At 37.7% G+C, this 21002-nt stretch overlaps 3 protein-coding genes across 5 annotated transcripts; all 3 read right to left on the bottom strand.

Annotated features, from left to right (window-relative positions):
* Positions 1-100: 100 nt before the first annotated feature.
* Positions 101-4562, bottom strand: LOC124638882 (fumarylacetoacetase-like). Its single transcript, XM_047176016.1, has 9 exons — positions 4135-4562; positions 3753-3860; positions 2377-2501; positions 1845-1985; positions 1563-1660; positions 1301-1456; positions 945-1151; positions 655-803; positions 101-370 (listed from the first exon to the last, which is right to left on the bottom strand). The coding sequence occupies exons 1-9, from the start codon at positions 4216-4218 to the stop codon at positions 167-169; spliced, it is 1272 nt and encodes a 423-aa protein (XP_047031972.1). The 5' UTR covers positions 4219-4562; the 3' UTR covers positions 101-166.
* Positions 4563-4960: 398 nt separating this feature from the next.
* On the bottom strand, positions 4961-9167 carry LOC124638883 (fumarylacetoacetase-like). 3 transcript variants are annotated; one of them, XM_047176017.1, is made up of 9 exons: positions 8914-9167; positions 8363-8470; positions 7784-7908; positions 7330-7470; positions 7030-7127; positions 6512-6667; positions 6082-6288; positions 5622-5770; positions 4961-5232 (listed from the first exon to the last, which is right to left on the bottom strand). In XM_047176017.1, exons 1-9 carry the CDS (start codon positions 8995-8997, stop codon positions 5032-5034), a joined length of 1269 nt encoding a protein of 422 aa, XP_047031973.1. In that variant the 5' UTR covers positions 8998-9167; the 3' UTR covers positions 4961-5031. The 3 variants fall into 3 exon arrangements, with proteins under 3 accessions (XP_047031973.1, XP_047031974.1, XP_047031975.1); XM_047176018.1 differs by lacking the exon at positions 8914-9167 and adding an exon at positions 8598-8729; XM_047176019.1 differs by lacking the exons at positions 8363-8470; positions 8914-9167 and adding an exon at positions 8029-8129.
* A 6914-nt stretch (positions 9168-16081) lies between these two features.
* On the bottom strand, positions 16082-21000 carry LOC124638907 (protein phosphatase 1 regulatory subunit 7). The gene is made up of 6 exons (XM_047176056.1): positions 20825-21000; positions 20494-20752; positions 18403-18531; positions 17669-17831; positions 17035-17343; positions 16082-16734 (listed from the first exon to the last, which is right to left on the bottom strand). Exons 1-6 carry the CDS (start codon positions 20829-20831, stop codon positions 16561-16563), a joined length of 1041 nt encoding a protein of 346 aa, XP_047032012.1. The 5' UTR covers positions 20832-21000; the 3' UTR covers positions 16082-16560.
* Positions 21001-21002: the final 2 nt, after the last annotated feature.

Raw genomic sequence — 21002 nt, 5'->3', positions numbered from 1 at the left:
GTTTTTATGTTCTTTTTAAGGGTATCTAAAACAGAATGGCTTTCCTCAATAAAAGCTTCATCAAAGAGGAACGGGAGTTAAGTAGAAATAATACCAAACAAACATTTTATTGTCATTTATTTGATACGTATAAAATATGGTTAAAAAAGGCAGTTATCGAAAGAATTCATCCGTCAAAAGGCACAGCCGGTAGAAGTTTTCCTTCACATTTTCCGAAACCTATTCTGACACCATTTTCATCTACGCAGAAACCTCGGATTATCACCGTGTCTCCATCTTGGATGAATTTCCTCTCTTCACCGGACAGCAGACGGAGGGGCTTTGTTCCTTTCCACGAGAGCTCTAACATGCTTCCGAAAGAATCTGACACCTGGAAAATGAGAAATAAAGGTATTTATTCATGCGTAAGCTTTTGAGCTGGGAAGGGAAAGATGCGACCAAAAAAATGATGGCTAGATTGTGATAAAGTCGATATGGCTAGAAAGAATGTTACTTTTGAGATGGCGGTAGATAGAAGAGCATGGAAGAAGAAAACACTGCGCCGACTCCCAAATAAAATTCGGGCAAGGGCAGGGGGATGATGACTTAATGAAGGGTCTTTGGTGACAGTCTTTGAGGAGTTTCTTCTGAAGCCTTTTGTAGGAGTTTACTGACCTCTCCACTGATGGTGCCGGAGCCGAGCAGGTCTCCAGGTCTCAGGTTGCAGCCGGTGACGGTCTGCTGCGCGAGCTGCTGCTTCACCGTCCAGTACATGTAGCTGAAGTTAGACCGACTGATTGTGGTGGCCACTGGCGACTTTTCAGCTGAAAAAATGCACAATAAATGATAAATTTGGCGGAAATAATAGAAAAATTGAATGCTTGATAAAGTTGTGCATTTTGGGACATGAAAATTACTTTTTCGAATAAAGGGCAGACCTCAAAAACATCGATAAAACTACTCACATTTCAGATCCACCTCTAGCTTGATATCAAAATTGAATTTATCGTCATGTTTCAGGTATGGGAAGGGTGTGGGGTCTTGTGGGAAGTTGTCCACAATGTAGGGTCTTAAAGCTTCTATGGTGACCACCCATGGTGAGATGGTTGTGCCCAAGTTCTTGGCTGTGAAGGGACCGAGGGGCACGTATTCCCATTTCTGGATATCTCGTGCTGAAAACGAATTTAAGATAATCAAAGATAGATAAATAGATAGAAGTAAAGAATTCATTTTTTTGTTGTTGTTTCTCTAAAAAGCCGAGCACAGGGAAAGACAAGTCTTGATACTTGTGCTAATCTCAAACTTAAATCTTGGCACATACCACTCCAATCGTTCATGAGAACGAGTCCAAAGATGCGATCCTCAGCGTCTTTAGCCGTGACCCTCTCTCCGAGGGCAGTGGGAGGTCCGCCCACGAATGCTGCCATCTCCAACTCGAAGTCCATCAGGCGACAGGGTCCGAAGTGAGGATCAGCACCTGAATATATCGAAACAGATTGTTTTATATCCGGAAATATTTTGGAAACCATACTGTTGAAGAGCGGATATATAGGTAGGTAGGTATATGTAAAATGTAGGTATACCTTCCACAGGTAGGGTTTGTCCATATGGTCTTGTGATAGGTGTTCCAGAAATTACGATTGAGCTGCTGCGACCGTGGTAACCAACTGGTAGGTGCTTCCTGAAAAAGCATTTATGATTGTAAGTAAGTGGGGAAATAAAACACTTTTACATACTGTGACGATGAACCACATGACATCCTTCATTTCCCTTTTTTAGAAACGGTTTCCAGAAGTAGTTTCTTTAGGACGAGGGTGGGACCCCGAGAAAAGCTAATATTGCTATTTAAAGGGCCTTTGACTTACCAATTGGCGAACAATGCATTATCTTTGCCTCTAAACATGATGCCGACGTTGGTGGCATGGTGTATCGATGAGTAGAAATCTGTGTAGTCTCCTATGTCAGCCGGCACATGCATTTGTGCATCGCTCTGCTTTACGAACGCCCTGGAATATAAGAGAAAAAAAAATCGAAATCATTTCTTCTGTAGGGACTTCCTCGGGTCTGTAGGTGGTGAGTTTTGGGGGAAACACAGGCCTTCCGTGTCCTATGAATGACGACAGATTAGTGTCGGCGGCGGGTATTGTACCACTCGCTCCTCAAAGGGAGTCAGCAGACCCCAGGCCCACCAGGTCCAAGGCCTGATGGCTGTGAGATTGTTCGAAAAAGTTACCGCGGCCCTGGCACACAAATGGTTTCAGAAGGAATATGGTGGGTTTTGGCCCAGTAAGAATCTGACACTCCCTAACGGTATACCCACAGAAGGAAGGGTCATTTAATGATTCAATCCGAAGTCGAAAAAAATTAGGTACTTCCTAAAAACAAGCTTTTTTATACCTCTGTCTCAGTTCTGTGTTATTTTGAAGAGTGGGATTGGAAGCATCAAGGAGCTTCTGCAGCGTGGCCCTCGCTTCCAACCAGTGCGGCCGAGTGAGACCCATGAACGCGTTGAGCTTTTCTTCCTGAAATTATACCGATTAGTCTGTAAAAATCAGGCATACATCATGGCTGGAAAAATTTCGGAACATGAGTTGGGTATTAGGGACAACCTAGAAGACCATTTAAATCGCTCAAATCATTGCCTATACCAATATATGGTACCTACATTTTGCACAATACGTGATATTGCACATTTTGCACAATTCAATTGATCCTCTAAGCTTTCTCATCTCTTACCGCAGTAGGAGGGGTACCTATTATGATGATTTCACATCCCTAAAATGGCCTTCAACATCTCATCAGCAAGCTGAGGTTCCAGCAGCATATACTTCAACTGTTTCTATTAAAAACTTGATTATTGCAAAATCAAGTGTAATAATAAACCTGTTTTAATCGTAAACATGTTGACGTCGGTATACCGTAATTTATATTCAGAATCTTACGGAAGTTACAAACTCGTTGTGTCCAATGGTCGATATTGGAGGTGTGTCGTCTTGTATCACGCCATATACCAAACTAGGATCAAACGTTATAATAATAGTAGTATTCATTCTTCTCTTTTCTTCTTATTACCCTGTTCTCAATTTTTTTGGGGTTGGTGCAAGAAAAAGGGAGAGGAAAACTAGACTAAATAAAATCATTAAGATGACTAATTAAACTATTATTGTTATCTATGTACCTAACGGCCAGTTTCTTCATCAAAAGTTAAAGTTAAAGTTATGGCTAAAGTAATGTCTAAAGTAAAAGTAACGGTCAAATTCAATTTTTCTATTAGTTTTGCTGTCACTTTAGCCTTGAAAAAACGAATTTGACCGTTACTTTTACTTTAGACATTACTTTAACTTTAACTTTTGATGAAGAAACTGGCCGTAAGTGTAGTATATAATTAAGTTAACAAATATATTAAAATAGGTACATACATTAAATCTCTTTATGTTAATTAAATGGAATTAATAAAACTGAGATTTATAGAAGTTTTATTTAAACTAGTTGGCCGCCTTTCAGCACCCAAAATTACCTAAGGGTAGCAAATTCAATCAATAACTGGTTGAATTGAAATAAAATTTTTACTTTATATTTCCTACTAACGTAAGGTCCCAATAGGTTTAGGTATCTATCTACCTATTAGTAATAACTTACTTGCTACACGATAATGTGATTCATATTTGTTGTTTAATGTAAAAACAAGTCTTGAATATATTTGCATAAAATAATAAAAAGATTAGATACCAGTGTTCTCATTTAACTGTAGAGTAGTTATTTAATTAATTTACCTTAAAAACATTCTGTTTAGATTTCAGCAGGGGCCCGTCAAATAGGTGAGAGATCACGTTCAAGTCTAGAATAAACTCCCCAATTGCTACTCCAATGTGTTTCTCGCTCTAAAAACATACAAGTAAAATGATAAGACATTAACTAACTAACAAAAGATAACTGTATGCACAGCTTCCAAAAATAATTGTATAAGAATTCTACGGTATGCATAGATAAGACTATACTCCTTAATTTGGTAGCATTATACAGTTTGCAATGTTAATAAGAACACATCGTATGATCAATAATTCTAATTCAAATCAGCTCTTTAAGTCTTATCGGCTTAAGCATAAGACTCAAATTGCTTTAATATTATTTTAGGGCAGAGAAAAAATTACTTACATTGTTAGGTGAAGTGAAGACTCCATACGGGAGATTTTCAATAGGAAAATCAGTGCTCGGAGAATATTCGACGAATGATTTCATTTTGATACGTGTGCACTGGGCCGGTGGCTATCGGAATGTGTTTTCCAACTAGTGCTTGTTATAAAAGCTGTTATGGTAATGTATGCTTATGCTTATCAAGCCGGTTTGTTCGCCGGCCGGCGAGATAGAACTACTTAATGTTATATGTATTCTATAGATTTGTTGCGTTTAAGGTTCAAGGTCGTAATATGGTGCTTTGAGTGAAAGTTGTTATCTATTTTTTGTCATGGAATGGGTTAGTGTCTAAACACACTATGCCGAGGATACGCGACGGAAGTTCGGCATGATTACGCCTGCAATGCTATTTGAATTACTGGCGACACATTATGCCGAAATTACGTTGCGTTATAGCGTACAGCCGAACTTCAGTCGGGCGTAAGTTCGGCGGAAATTCGGCGGCAACGTATTCTGTAGAAAACACATTATACGCGACCGAAGTTCGGTACGACTGTCGACGGAGATCGGGAGCGGCGAGCTGCGGGAGGCAGGCATGCCCCCGCCCGCGCCCCGCGTAAATTGCGCAACTGAACTTCTGCCGCGTAAGTTCGGCACTTATGATGTGTCATATCAGGCGATTACGTTGGAACGTAAAATCAGCCGAGGAACTTTGGTCGCGTACGTTCGGCATAGTGTGTTTAGACACTTAATCGGAAAGTTTTTAGGTTATAAATAGGACAGTAGTTTGTTTGCAGAAGAATAAATACTGGAGTCTGGGTTTTGGAGGAGTAGAAAAAAGACAGAATTATAATTTGATCATCAATATATTCGGAGGTATATTAAATGGTTACTGACTTTTTGTCTTATTAAAATTGATTAATCTAAAGGTACAGCAGGCAGAAGTTTTCCTTCGCATTTCCCGAAGCCGATCCTCACGCCGTTATCATTTATACAGTACCCGCGAAGAGTCACCGTATCTCCATCTTCAAGGATCTTCCTCTCTTCACCAGATTGCAGACGGAGAGGCTTGGTCCCATTCCATGAGAGTTCTAACATGCAGCCAAGGGAATCTGGCCTCTGAAAATTACACACTTATTTTATACAAGCGAATTTTATGGGTTGTTTGAGATTCTGTTTTGGCAAACGGCTGAACTTGGCTATAATATAGCTTACACATCAAACTAACACCTAGGCTATTTTATATACGGATGCGGTAAGGGGTTCCTCTAGGAAACAGATGAAATCGCTGACAGGCAGATGCCTAGTATATTCTAAAGGAAGAAACCCTAAATTGAAAGTCTTCCCGCATAAACTACTTGGTAGACCTCACCAATAACGTGGGTTTTTATTAATAAAATAATCCTGGATGGAAAACACTGGTACTCATCTGCGTCCAGTGAGACTGGAAGCTGACCTCAACATAGTTGGGGAAAGGCTTGGTAGATGATGAATATCTTGGCACTGACCTCTCCACTGATGGTGCCGGAGCCGAGCAGGTCTCCAGGTCTCAGGTTGCAGCCGGTGACGGTCTGCTGCGCGAGCTGCTGCTTCACCGTCCAGTACATGTAGCTGTAGTTAGTCCGGCTGATCGTGGTGGCTTCAGAGGAATTTTCCGCTGTAGGTGGTTTTTTTTTATATGAAAAAGATGTTGTATTGTTAGTAACAAGTTAAGGACATTCACTTCAAAATTAAAATCGAGAGAAGCCAAATATTGTACCCTGAGGTACGCAAATTTTGCAGACACTTTTTCAACTCAAAGATCGACTTGTTAGAGTGAATAGGTACTTTACTTTTAGGGGGGAACGGAATAGCTTGTGCTTGGCAATCTTTTTCCTAGAAAGACAACAAAAAAATCTGAGGTTTTCTTAAAGTTGATAAAAAAGTATTTTATAGTCATGGGGAAATTACGGAATGGAAAATACTCACGTTTCAAATCAGCCTCTAGCTTGATATCGAAGTTGAACTTATCATCATGTCTCAAGTATGGGAAGGGTGTTGGGTCTTGTGGGAAGTTGTCCACGATGTAGGGTCTTAAAGCTTCAATGGTCACTATCCAGGGCGATATTGTTGTACCCAAATTCTTGGATGTGAAGGGACCGAGAGGCACGTATTCAAATTTCTGGATGTCGCGAGCTGAAATCAGACTTTTACTGCACAACTTAACTTCGATACTTAGCCGATATCAAAAAATATGTATCCTAAAAAAGGTTGCAATTTCGCAGATATTTTAGAAATGATGGCATGCATTTTGGCCTTTCTGTTTTTGAAGGTCAAAGTGTAGTACACATGTAGAATCTTGCTTTTAGACTCTAGCTATCCCGATTCCAAAGGCACAAGATTTAATATCTCATCATACCACTCCAATCGTTCAGGAGTACGAGACCAAAGATGCGATCCTCAGCGTCCTTAGCCGCGATCCTCTCTCCGAGGGCAGTGGGAGGTCCGCCTACGAACGCTGCCATCTCCAACTCGAAGTCCATCAGGCGACAGGGTCCGAATTGAGGGATAGAGCCTGGACATACAAACATTTCTAATTCCTCCTGTCCGTATTCTCGTAATTCTGTTTTCTAACCCCGATGCAAAAAAGAGGTGTTATAAGCTTGACCTCTGTGACATCAGAGGTAATAAACGGATGAACCGATTTAGACTTTTAGATGAAAGCTTATGTACCAGTGGCGGTTTTTAGTCAAGTTTCATCAAAACCGATTTAAAGTTGAAAGTGTTTTCGTAATTTGTGATCAATGTGATCATTAAGATGACGTAAATGTCCTTAGAAGAAATAAGACGTGAAGAAAGAATACGCTTTTCAAAGGTTTACCTTCTAGGTACATCTAGGGCCTGTCCGTAAGGAAGGGTCTATATGTAAATACTTACTTTGTGCAGGTACGGTCTGTCCGTAAGGTCTTGTGATAGGTGTTCCAGATATTACAATAGAACTGCTGCGACCGTGGTAACCAATTGGCAGATGCTTCCTGCGAACAAAGTATTTTTTCCCTACGTTAAAAAAATATGCCCATACTTTCAAACGTAAAAAATCTACATTTTTGTTCTTTCAGCAAAATTTTCCAGGAATGATGATGAATGAAATCACCGGGGCTTAACGCTATTCAATGTGTTTCTGGACCAGATTTTCTTGTGTGCTTTTGTCCTGTTGTGTTAATGGGTACTGCTTACCAGTTTTTAAAGGCGTTGATATCTGTCCCCAAAAACATGATCCCACAGTTGGTGGCATGGTATAGTGGCGAGAAGAAATCCGTGTAGTCTCCAATCTCAGCCGGCACGTGCATTTGTGCATCGCTCTGCTTTACAAATGCCCTGGTGTTTGGAGCATAAAATAAATAATAAATAAATTTAATTAAAGGCGTTGTTCAAATTGTAACGGTGAATTTAAAATATAGAACAATAATGAAAAGTCTAAGGCGACACCTAGAAGCTCTATTACATTGCAATAAGAAAATATGCGTTTGAAATCATTGCGCAATAGTACCTAATTCAAAATGCTCAATTCATTTGCACATTTCGTAATATTGTGCAATTTAATTGATTGTGTACGATGCACCTAAGGAGAAGAGAGAGATAAGTCATATCATCCTACGTTATTTTTTCCATAAAATCCTGAATAAATTACTTTTTTCTCAATTCTTTGTCGTTTTGTAGAGTGGGATTGGAAGCGTCTAGGAGCCTCTGCAGCGTGGCCCTCGCTTCCAACCAGTGCGGCCGAGTGAGACCCATGAACGCGTTGAGCTTTTCTTCCTGAAATTAAAATGTATTTTAGTGGCAATTTTTTCTTTGCCCTTTCTTTCAGCAAACAATTAAGTCGCAGACATTCTTGCCAGTGCCCAGGATAACCCTATTTATACTGGACTAGCTTACCGCGATGGCTTCCCCTGCATTCCGGGACTTGTACCCGGATAAGAACCTTATAGTCTTCCTCGGTAAATGGGCTATTATATAAAATTGAAATATTTTTTTAGATCGCTCCCTAAGGTTCTGAGTTTAACGCGGTTAAACAGACAAACTCTTCCACTTTGTAGATAATATTAGATCCTACCTAGATTCTGGGTAAAGGAATGGCTTGATTATAGTAGAACCACATTCAAGCAATATCTTAATGATATATTCACAAGTATTTGTTATTGTTCAATGTATAAACAACTCATGATATAAATATTAATTATGTAGATAAGTGTGATATAGTTTTGTTTACCTTAAAAACATTCTGTTTCGATTTCAGCAGGGGCCCGTCAAACAGATGAGAGATCACGTTCAAATCAAGAATTAAGTCCCCGATTGCCACTCCAATGTGTTTCTCGCTCTAAAAACATCAAAATACAAAAAAGTCAGCAGAGGTACTACAATATGTACTATCAGAAAAATTACAATAAATTCAAAACTGCCTCCAATTATCATAACTTCGCCAGTTTTATTCAACATAAGCCTACCTCTTCAATTTGGCAGCATAATACCGGAATGCAATGTCAAAAAGAAGACATTGCAAAACCGGCTCGCAAAACACAAAGTTTTTGTGGTAAGACGGTAACCGTCTTACCACAAAAACTTTTAAACGTCAGTTTATGCCTTGTCTAAAAAAATGTCAAATTATGACGTTGACATATGGTTCATTTTGCAGCCAAAATTTTATTAGACAAGTGTAAAACAGGGTTTAAAGTTTTTGTAGTAAGGCCATTATTTCTTATGTCTTAAGAATCTATTTTCTTTACTATTATTTCTTAGTAAATATAGAAAAACAATACTTACATTGTTAGGTGAAGTGAAGACTCCATAAGGGAGATTTTCGATAGGAAAATCAGTGCTCGGAGAATATTCGATGAACGATTTCATTTTGATACGTCTGTACTGGGCGGTGGCTATCGGAATGTGTTTTTCAGTGCTTTGTTTTGAAATGTTACGCCTCTAATATAGCCGGCGTATTTGTAAAGTATAGTTTGTAAATAGGCTGTATTTTGACGCAATTAAAGTGCCAATGAAGCTTATAATATCACTAGGGCGTTTAAGGGTTGTTTTAGGGATGATTTATATTAGGCCGGGACGTGGCCGGGGCGTGCCGTGTACGTGGCTCGAACGGGGCACGGACGTGAAACGTTAAAGGCGCGGCTCCACCGCAGTGCACGCTGTGCACGGACACGCGGCGCATTTTAGCTGCGTGTATTCATTTGTTTGACAACGTGGGTCTACGTTTCCACTGAAGTACACGAATATGACCCACGACTATGTATAGCGTGGCACGGCGCACGGGTAGACCCACGCTGACAACGTTGAGCTACGTAACCGCTTACAACAACTGCTCTGCGATAACCGAGCTGTACATAGTCGTGGGTCTTATTCGTGTACTCAACGGCGGATCCAGGGGGTAGGTCACAAGGTCATGACCCCCCCCTGGGCCAGGTTCAGGACCTAAGAGGACCAATAATTGAAATGGTTAAACACGATGTTTTCAGTTTTTGTTATAAGTATAAGATAATTTTTATGCCGAGTGAATAGGTAGATACCTACATAGTTACAGGTAGAGTAGTTTTGCTGAAGAATTCGTGCTCGCAACGCTCGCTCTCTATTCTTTATTTACTCTCTATTCGTACCCAAAAGGAGGAAACGGGACCCTGTTACTAAGAATCCGCTGTCCGGGTTGTCTACATTACATGCTGTATCTCATGCAGGGCCGTCTTAACCTATGGTGCAGGGTGTGCGAATAACCCGGGCGCCTCGGTCTCAGGGGCGCCGCGGGACGCCCCACCACCAGGAAATTTCGAAGAAATTACACCCGTTCGATAAGGAAGTTCCACATTGTACCATGATACTGACAAAAAAGTCGCCTTCGCTTTGTTAGATCGATCATTTTGATTATTTTTAACTTTTAACATCCTCCAACTAAGTGAAAAAATTCTAGCTCGCTACGCTCGCGAGTAAATGACTATGTCTGTACTGTATTTCTGATTATTTATTATTTTTAATGACGCACCGAATCAACGAACACAAATTGCACTCGCTCTAATCACGGTTCCTTTTTATTTGTACGTAATTCCCAGTCTGATTTGTGAGTCTTCAAACAAATAATTTAAAAAAGTTCGCGCTCGCTGCTACTTGTTGCTTTACAATGTACTTAATCAGGTGCTTTTGTGTCGTAGGATCAAAAAATTTCGCGCTCGCTTCGCTCGCTCAATATCATATATACCTTGCCTTGATAACTTCATAAGTCAAATATAACAAAAAAAAATATTAATGGAGTCCTCAAAAACAAAACAGTTTGCGCTTCCGACTGCTTGTTACTTTACAGCGCTTTTTAAAACTTATGAACTTTTTGTGTCCCAAAATTAAAAAATTTGCGCGCTCGCTTCGCTCGCGCTAATTTTTACAATAACGTAGTCCTGTCTCGACTTTCATAACTTAAATCTGGCCAACAGTTTGAGCCTACAATGATTCGGAAACATTTTTATAAGTCCTTTACCTACCAAAAAAGTGACTTTCGTTCGAACGTTCTTATTTATATTCCTTTCAATAGATACATAGGTGGCGCTTGGGTGATGATTGCACCGAGGCGCTACATGAGCTAGAGACGGCCCTGATCTCATGAACCCTTACCAATAGTAAGACAATTGAAGTTTTCACAGAAAATGTTTTACTGTTGCTGCAATAAAAAAAACGTACGCGCCCTTTTCTACGTACACAATACTTTTCAAACGTTTAGTCTTCAACCTGAAAAAATTCTCGCGCTTGCTATGATCGCACTTTCTTGTATTTGTGCTGTCTATTTGTTATACAGCAAGAAAGCGTTTTCATCTACTTTTAGTCCTCGAACTGAAAAAAAATTTTCGCGCTCGCTTCGCTCGCGCTTTTTTCAATTTCACGTCTGTGATTCTGTCCAAGAAATCGCGTTCGCTCAGCTCGGACCATTTTCTACATAAAAACACTTTTTTAACCTTAGTCCTCGACCTGAACAAAAATTTTTGCGCTCGCTTCGCTCGCGCTTTTTTGTTTAGCACGTGTGTGTAGTATAAATACGAGAAATTGCGCTCACTCTGCTCGGGCCATTTTCTACATGAAAACACTTTTCTTCACATTCGTAAAAATTTCGAGCTCGCTACGATCGCGCTTATTGTATTTATACTATATACTACTTTTAATATTAACAGATCTATACGCTACAATATAATATTTTTTGTGACTTCCACGACTGTGTGACCCCCCCCTGGTGCCGAAGCTGGATCCGCCCTTGCGTGTACTCCAGTGGAAACGTAGACCCACGTTGACAGTGTTGAGCTATGTAACCGCCTATTCGAGCAAGCCACGCGTGTATCAATGACGTCAATTCATGCGTAGCCTCTCCGTGGGTTGCAGTGGACACAACCACATACATTTTCTTACAAAGCGAAGCTTAATACACGTGCGTAGCCTCTCTCGCGCCTTAAGGCGCGGCTCCACCGCAGTGCACGGACACGCGGCGCATTTTAGCTGCGTGTATTCATTTGTTTGACAACGTGGGTCTACGTTTCCACTGAAGTACACGAATATAACCCACGACTATGTATAGCGTGGCACGGCGCACGGGTAGACCCACGCTGACAGGGTTGAGCTACGTAACCGCTTATTCGAGCAAGCTATGCGTGTGTGCCAATGCCATTCTATGAGTACCTCGATGCGCAGTTGGCTAATCTCCTTACATGAGAACAGCCGCCGTAGCCGATAATCGGCTAGGAGGACATCATCATCATTATCACCTCGATACGATATATACGAGAAACACGAAACGCGTCCGTTCCACAACGTGTATGACTGAAAACTGCTCTGCGATAACCGAGCTGTACATAGTCGTGGGTCTTATTCGTGTACTTCAGTGGAAACGTAGACCCATGACAGCGTTGAGCTATGTAACCGCCTATTCGAGCAAGCCACGCATGTATCAATGACGTCAGTTCATGCGTAGCCTCTCCGTGGGTTGCAGTGGACACAACCACATACATTTTCTTACAAAGCGAAGCTTAATACACGTGCGTAGCCTCTCCGTGCACCGCGGTGGGCCCGCGCCTTTACACACATTTTGTATGACGAGCGACGTTTGTGGCCCGGACGGGCCACGGCCGGGCCGCGTCCGGGCTTTTACTTCATACAAAATGTATGTAACGTTTTATACGTATGTAACGATGAAGTAAAAGCCCGGACGCGCCCCGGCCACGTCCCGGCCTAATATAAATCATCCCTAATTGAACGTTTAAGGTGAATTCGATAATGCAACTGGTAGCGGGAAATTCAAAAAGAAATGATTTTTGATGTTTTGTTTTACCGTAAGTCGAATAAATGTTATCGATGCAGTATAGTGTAGGATTTTTTGGTTATTTAAATTATGGGTCATATGCTAACAGAAGATTGGAATAGACTGTTATCATATCCATGTTTGCATACAAGCTGATAAAGTTACAGATAATGTGACGGCATTATTTGCTAATATTTTATCTCAATCATTGTTATTAAACAAATTGGTAACTAGAACAAATTGGTATACCTAGGTAGGTATTAATTATTTAGATATAAATTACCTACTTACACTAGCTTTCGCTAGCGGTTTCACCCGTGTCTGGAGGGAGTTGAACGCACCTTGATAGAAAGTAGCCTATCTACAGTTTTCCGCGGTAATTGGGCTTTCTAACAGTGTTTATTTTTCCTTTAAGACTTCGCTATTTACGGGTTCAAACAATATTTTCAGCTTATAATATTAAAGTAGGTACAGATAAACAAGACACCAAAAAAACCACAAAAATTCTTAATGAAATAATTTATTTATTACAATACAACAGGCAATAAATAGTAGGTATATTTACAAGTTAAAGTTGACCTTAGATAATATCGGCTCACGAATCCCGGCGTGAAGGCTCCCCTTGTTTTGGGAGGGACAGTTGGGAGAGTCCGCGACTGCCTGGAAATAACACATCTGCAGTACTATTTTGTGGGGTTAAAGTGCTAGCTGTTTACTGTGGTTGAAGTTGAGGAAATTATGGTAAAAAATGTAATGTATCAAAAACCGCTCAGTGTGAGTAGAACTCGCGTACGAAGGGTTTGGTACCATTATCGATAAAAAATCACGTTTGCTGTATGTGCCCCCTTAAATATTTATCCTTCTCTTGTTTTCATACAAAGTCATTTGTGATAATTTATTTTGCACTCTTTTGTTTTGTCGTTTAAAAAGTGGCGATTTATAAGCCTAATATGAATAAATGTTATAAATTTTAGATATGTACGCCGGTCTGGTGACAGACAGACGGATAGTGAATATCAGTAATAATGTCCCATTTTTCCCCTTGGGGGTACGAAACCCTAAAATTAAGTATGGAGGGGGAGAATGGTGGTCATATTGAGATAACCAGTCAGTATTTCAGATAAATCAAAGTAAATAATTTTAAAACAATTTATTGTTTAACATTTAATGTTACGCTACAATGTCATTACATGAGTTAAATAATAATACAAAGTAATTTACAAACTAAATCCAACAGATGATGTTAGGAACTTTCTAGAATTACAGTGAATTTATTTAGCGAGTGATTTTAAAAGATTCTAGTGAACTATTTTTCTAGATTTAAAGGTTTGAACGCTATTTTATATTATGCCAATGGTTTCTCGCGTGAATATCCTTGCAGTTATTGTTTGATACGAACTCTGTCGTATGATCGTCTGACGATAATTTTCTGACAATAACTTATTTCGATACGGCCTTAGTTTATAAAATGCTGAACAATTTTAAAGTTGATTATAAATAATGTGTAATTTTTTTTTAGTTTATCTCTTTAAAATCACTTCCTAATCTGGACTATTAAAATTAAATGAGTAAGTGGTAAAATACATTAAATATACACCATACATACACGACCGCTATTCACAACATTTAAATACACTACATTCAGTAGAAAATCTATACTCAAATCCATGTTTATTGGTACATCATCATCATCATCATCAGCCTATCGCAGTCCACTGCTGGACATAGGCTGATGATATTATATTGGTACATAAATGCTTATTATTACATTATTCATATGTTGTACATAAAATAAATATTATAAAAGACGAATCCTTGATGGTGTTGCCAGGCGAACTACATATTTCCGTATTGGTGTTGCAAGGCGAAATAATTTAATTAATATGGTATATTTCAGACGAAATCAGAAAAAAAATGATATGTAAGTTAATTTTAGGATTTTAATAAGTAAAATACTCGAGTTATTTGTATTAATTGTAATGATATTGAGAACATACTTATGTATATTAATTCAACAATTTTCTACAATTTGAAATAGGCACTTATATTTAGTCACATTATTTTACCCGAATGTGGTGATCCACAAATGGAGGGCTATGTTTTCAACAGTTTTTAAATAACAGGCAACTGTTATTACAAGATTTTAAAAGGACAAACTTCTATGTAGTAAATTAATATGTGTTTGAAATAAATAATGTTTAATTTTATGTTTAGTTGTTGAAAATCAGTGAAGTAATGTCTATGTTATGGACCAAGTGATAAATTGGGCAGTATACATAATGCCCGGTCATTATGAAAAATGCCCAATATAAGAGTGCAATTTGATAAAAAATATTCAAATAATCAAATTGACCGGGCACTATACATATTGCCCGTGACCTTTTGGGCAAAGTAATACAAACATATTATCATAGCAGCATCTCGTCGTTTATATCCTCTAGAGCGGCAAAGTAATTTGAATTTAGAACATCGTGTGCAATACTCCATTTGTGACAATCTTGGTAAGACTTTTCAAACAAATACATATTAAACAAATAAAATACTGCTTAAAAGAATTATTAAATTAATTAAGTAATTTTTATTATTGTTTTTACATAGATTTTTAATCTCATTTCATTTTTAAACTGAGTTTTCAAATAAATAAACTATAACCTAAACCTATTAAGGTACATCTTTTTAATTTGCCATGTGTGACCTAAGTGCCATTTTCTGTTTTTGAGTTTAGAAATTAGCTCGATGAGTGAAAAGTTACGTATTGCACTCGAGTGCAAAGATTTGTCACCTTGTGCTCTTTTGATTCCCCCGCTATCGCTCAGGATTCTAATTATTGAAACTCGCTACGCTCGTGTTTCAATTTTAGAATCCTTCGCTTGCTCGGGCGTCAAAATTGAGCCCACGGTTAAAAAGCAACTTTGCACTCTTGTATAACAAATAAAGCTATTAATTTAATTTTTTTATTGTTATTGCCATTTAACATAAAATAAAATAAATATTAAACAACTTCAATAATCAGCCTCATGATTTTAATTAATTTTGAAGGACTTCTGCCTTAAAAATCCACTAGTTTTTGCATTTAAAAGTTAAAGAAAGTCATATTAAAAATATAACATCAAATATAATTAATTTTAAAACAAAAAATTTACAACTTATCTTTGTTTTATAGAAATGACTTATTATTATAAAACAAAATAAACTAAAGTTTAAGCAATCAGACTCATTATTTGACATAATTAACATCTTTGCAGTCCGCCACACGAGCCGCACGCTGAATGGCGGTCTCTGATTGGTCAAAGCGTGTCACGCCAAGCATACTTCCCTCCCCGCCCTCGCACCGCGTAAAATATAGCTTTATTATCAAATTGCCCAACTGTCTTGTAGCAATATAATAATGCCCGTGCAATGTGATAAATAATGAAGTTAAGATAGTTATTAATCACTTGGCCCGATAAAGCTAGACATTATTCATAATGCTCGGGCATTATTTATAATGCCCGAATTAATCACATGGTCCATAACATCTATATATCTATTGTCAAAAGTATTTTTTTAAATTAAAAGTTACAGATGACCAATTTTACATTTTACTTGAAAATGTATGATACACGTTCATACCACTTCATGTTTCATCATAAATGCTGGTTTTTAAATAACAATCTCAAACACAGTGTAAAATAACAATTATAATAAAAATATCAGCACTACTAAAGTATACTTAATTTAATACACTGAATTAACTACATACATCAACATCTATGCCTACATTTAAATACGTAAATATAAAAACATAGACATACATTCTACATCTTACAGAAATGTTCAAAAAAACAACTTTTTTTGATATTCAAAGACGCAAAGTAACTATGTTGAATAGTAAGACTATTCTCGTTCCTGTATTTCTATGCTACTTACCAAATGGACTACTTGGAGTGGTGTTTGGATAGCAAGTTTAAAGGATTTTGAAAATGTTATACCGAGAAGATATTTTTAAAATTCATATCTTTTATTTTACCTTATACTTTAAAAGCCATCTGCCAAAAATATAGGCATTTTCAACCAACGAACATCACTTAACACTCAAAACAGCGACTCATAAACTCACACCACCCCAACTACGAAAAAGGTTGAAACAAAAAAGAATCTTATCTACACAAAGTAGCGTCGATCTGCTGCAGCGACGGGAGGGTTAGCTTGAGTTTCCTCCTGTACGCGGGGTCGGCGGCGAGGGGGTTACGCTCGAGGTATATCGTGGCGATCTTAGTGTTGTTTTTCAGGTAATCTATGGATGCCCAGTCTGTGATTTGGTTGTCGTTTAGCTGAAAAAAATATGACATAGGTAATTATATTATTTTTGAAGCTCATGACAGGGTTATTTTTCTATGATGTTAATCTACATTTGGAGAGGAAATTGTGGCTCAGTAATAGCCATAGAGGGTGATCGATCGAGTGGATGAGTGACCAGTTATAAAAAGTTCCTCCGTGTTTCGGAATATAACTTTAGTTATGGCTGACAGCTTTCATTTGAACATCTTTGGCAGTCGTTAGGGGATGTCAGGAGCCTGATAACCAGTCATACCAACTAAAAAAATATAGAAGCTAAAGTTTCAACAACTTACCCATAGCTCTTCCAAATCAGCCATATGTCTAACATTCTCAATAACTGTAATCCTGTTGACGGCCAGATCCAAAGTCGTCAATTTCATCTGGTTACCCAAATTTTCAATAACCGATATGCCATTCTCAGATATATACAACTGTTCTAAGTTACGAAGTTCGTCCAAATTCTCTATTTGGGTAATACGGTTGCTTTGTAGAACTAAAACTTCGAGTTCTGTGAGTTCTTCCAAGTTTTGTATTTTAGATATCTTGTTTTTGCCTAGGTATAGTTGCTTTAGAGTTTTCAGGCCTTCTAGGTTTTTGATTTCCTGTAATAAGGAGGTTATTATAAAGTATGGCTTAGTGAATAACGTTGACGTGTTTTACAGCGCTTTCAAACCAGCGGATTATAAGCTTGGTTTTTTATGCACAATACATTCCGAGCGACCCGTAGTTGTAATAGTATATTGTCGATCATATACACACGTCACTGTCCCTACCAAACATTCCCGCGCGGATAATCCACTGGTGTGAAAACTCGGTACTTTCTTAGGATTTTTTATTTTATTCAAGTTGAACAAGAGAGTTTTACTCGTAATAAAAATGACCCCTTATAACATACAAGACTTCAAATGAAAATGGAGTGGTACTTACCCGCAACCGATTATCACCTAACTCAAGCAGTTCTAATTCAGGCAGATGATTAACGTTCTTGATCTCTGTAATCTTGTTAGAGCTGAGGAACAGTTTCTTTAGTTTCAGCAGTTTGTCCAGACCGGTGATCTCTTTGATCCTGTTGAACGATAGGTCCAACATCCTGGGGAGATAGAGAGGTAACATTAGTTTAGTGGTGTTTTTACTGGTAAATGCTGAGATCAAAGCAGATGGTAGAGGAGTTTTTAAACAATCAATTGAATTTATTTATTTAAACATCTTGTCTGGCCACAGTCTAATTAGTAGTATCTCTGAGTGGATAAATTCTTTAAGTTGTTAAAAAATATAGGTTCTGCACCACAGTGGTGGTCTGGGCCTTAGTTCACAGTCTTGTGGTGAAGTAACTATACAAAAGGCTGGTGCTCCTGAGAAGCCCGTATACCTGATCAATTACATTAAACAAGCTTATCAATAACTAAATATGAGGCTAACCGAGATTGTGTGTGAAGATATTTACAATTCAAATGGCCTTACTACAAAAACTTTAACCCCTGTTTTACACTTGTCTAATAGAATTTTGGCTGCAAAATGAACCGTAGGTCAACGTCATAATTTGACATTTTTTTAGACAAGGCATAAACTGACGTTTAAAAGTTTTTGTGGTAAGACGGAAAATGTTTACGAGATGTTTGAAAAAAATAAACAGGTTTGTTTTTGAATGAATTAGGACTTACTCTAGATTGACGAGGCCATCTAAATTCTCCATGATTACAATCTGATTGTCGTACAGCTCCAGCTCCACCAGTGTGCTCAGGGTGCTCAAACCCTCGATTTTCTTGATCAGGTTCCATCGTAAGTATAGTCTGAAAGCATAAAATTACATATTTAAGGATCATTACTATAAACTGTTGGTTTGTATTGTAAGCTCTCCTAAACTCAGTTGTGGTGAGATTTTGCTAAGATTTTTAAATCCCCTTGCCATTTTATTTTTTAAGTAATTTTACCTTGCATGCTCGGGAATAAAAAGCCCTTATTCTTCCTTTATAAATGGGCTATCTGATCCTGAAAGATTTTTTTGCAAATCGGACCAGTAGTTTCGAGATTAGCAAGCAAACAAACTCAGTAGTTTTACTTATAACATCAGTATAAAAGTATAGATAAATAAATATAGAAGAAAACGCGTTCCAGCACTATATTTATCTCGTCAATTATCACGAACCAAGGCAAGCTGTTCAGTGGGAGGCGATTAATTAGCTAATGAAATGGCTTTCCGCCGTTAACGCAGCGAACAATCATAGTTAACATAGTATTTTAGCCAAGATTGAGGCCACTGTTAAATAATTGCTAAAGATGCTACGGCTGAAAGATTGTTCAGTTAGAAGAAAAGGTTAATTTTAATGAATGAATGTGTTAAATGGTTATTCATTGTGTTATATGATGATACAGTACATGTTTCAGTAAATAAGCGTTAATCCAGATATGTAGCATCAAGAAGTAAAACTATTCAAGATTCTGATCCATTTCAATAATCTCAAGTGTTATTTGAAAAGTAGATTAGATTGGAGTGAGATGGGGTTAAAGTCTCAATTCATCAATAATATAAAGATGCTAGAAATTACATTAAATTATATGTATATTTGAAAAAAAAAATCTAAAACGCGCCATTATCTATTACCAAAATACTATAGTTTAATACAGAGCTATAATTGTTGGCTTATTAACTCGCTAAGTGGCAGCGGGAGGTTCAATTCATTGAACATATTTGTTATTAACTGGGAGCAGCACGCTGACCTTTTTATTGATTATCTTGTGACAGTGATGTCATGTCATTCAGTTATAGATGTCACATGACAATGTGTTAATAGTACAACATAATAACAGAAATGTTTAACAAAAGTGTTATTTATTTGTTGACCAACAAGAAAAATACCAGTTATCTATTTTATCGAATGTTATCGAATTTAAAAAGTAAACTTAGTTAAGTTTTGAGTAAAACTGATGGTTATATTGACTGTAAAAATGGACCAAATTCCAATCATAATAGGCAGAAATAAAGGAGATGAAAGGCCTGTATATTCTGGCACAGATGCTACAAATCTTCCCTAATTTGATTTTACAGTTAAGTCAGATCTTTATAAAATATATATATAGGTATTTCCTTACCGAAGATTGTGATAAGGCACATAAATTTCCTTAAGTGAACATGACAGGGAAGAGATAAATAAACTTTACATGCTGGCCTGCACATGGAGAGGTTATTATATGTTAATTTAATAACTGTAGTACAAATCTGATTTTTATTTCTGTAATAGGAAGTCTCAGTTATGTATGTGGGCTTCATAGTAAATTACAACTATTCATACTGGTATCTAATTTCAAAATCTTATACAATATGATACAGTAGTTGTTATGGCAATTACGTAGACTAGTTTAGCGTTTATTAGTGGACTAGTTATATTTTTAGCTCACTATAAGCAAACCATAAGCAATACCAGTTTATGTGTTAAAATTTGCTATCATTGCAACTAATTTGATGCAGAATATGAAGCAAGTTAAACAAATATTTTGCTGTCTCTCTTATTAGGAATGACCTGCCAAGTTCAGCACAATAAATTACCCATTCACTATAATACTCATACTGATAAGGAAAACAATAAACACTACAGTCAATGAAACATTCTCAAAACTGAGCCCCATATTTCTAAACCAGTATTTAAATATTATTATCATGTTTAGTTCTATTCTACGTGCAGAATATGAGCTGAGATTGTTTACACTTTCATCATAGGAAAAAATCTGTAAGGTATAGATACACAATGACTCACCTTTCTAAGTTCTTGAGAGGCTCCAGGTTCTCAATCTTCCCGATCCTGCCATGGTTCAGGTCCAGTTCCGTCGTATGCTCGTTCACTATAATGATCTCGTTGCATTCTTCCTCCGCCGGCGGTGGCGTCTGCTGCGGTGGAGGTGACTCAGCCATCTCTTCAACAACTTTCCCAGGCTCGTTTGTACTATCAGCACTTGCTTTGGGCTCTTCTTTCACTGTACTATCTGCAGTGTTAGCTGCCGGGGCTTCTTGATTGTCTAAAAATTGTAATTAAATTAGATTTTGCTCTAAACTGTGAAAACAACACCGGTTAAGCAAGAAGTACGTACCCGCCATCGTTTGTTTTGTAATTACGCAGCAGTGGTTGCGGCTTCACATACAAAAATACAATTTACAAACAAATCTGTAATCGATTGGATTATTTACTTAGAATCCAGTATACGGATCACGAGAAATTCTCGAAATTCACAAAATTGAAAATTAGACTATTCTGTCAAGTGTCAATAT

This window comes from Helicoverpa zea, chromosome 18 (genome assembly GCF_022581195.2).
Source record: "Helicoverpa zea isolate HzStark_Cry1AcR chromosome 18, ilHelZeax1.1, whole genome shotgun sequence".
Lineage (NCBI taxonomy): Eukaryota > Metazoa > Arthropoda > Insecta > Lepidoptera > Noctuidae > Helicoverpa > Helicoverpa zea.
Note: the sequence above shows the minus strand (reverse complement) of the source record. Positions and strands in the feature narration are given on the sequence as shown.

Excerpts from the sequence above, each read along its gene's own strand:
- LOC124638882 (XM_047176016.1), bottom strand. The coding sequence starts at position 4,218 with ATGAAATCATTCGTCGAATATTCTCCGAGCACTGATTTTCCTATTGAA. Across the intron at positions 3,861-4,134 it reads TCTTCACTTCACCTAACAAT|AGCGAGAAACACATTGGAGT; the intron begins GTAAGTAATTTT and ends GTATGTTTTTAG. Across the intron at positions 804-944 it reads GCTAGAGGTGGATCTGAAAT|CTGAAAAGTCGCCAGTGGCC; the intron begins GTGAGTAGTTTT and ends GCATTTTTTCAG.
- LOC124638907 (XM_047176056.1), bottom strand. Across the intron at positions 18,532-20,493 it reads CCTCTCAAGAACTTAGAAAG|ACTATACTTACGATGGAACC; the intron begins GTGAGTCATTGT and ends TTATGCTTTCAG. Across the intron at positions 17,344-17,668 it reads TAGGTGATAATCGGTTGCGG|GAAATCAAAAACCTAGAAGG; the intron begins GTAAGTACCACT and ends TCCTTATTACAG.
- LOC124638883 (XM_047176017.1), bottom strand. The coding sequence starts at position 8,997 with ATGAAATCGTTCATCGAATATTCTCCGAGCACTGATTTTCCTATCGAA. Across the intron at positions 7,128-7,329 it reads ATCAACGCCTTTAAAAACTG|GAAGCATCTGCCAATTGGTT; the intron begins GTAAGCAGTACC and ends CTTTGTTCGCAG. Across the intron at positions 6,289-6,511 it reads ACTCCTGAACGATTGGAGTG|CTCGCGACATCCAGAAATTT; the intron begins GTATGATGAGAT and ends GTCTGATTTCAG.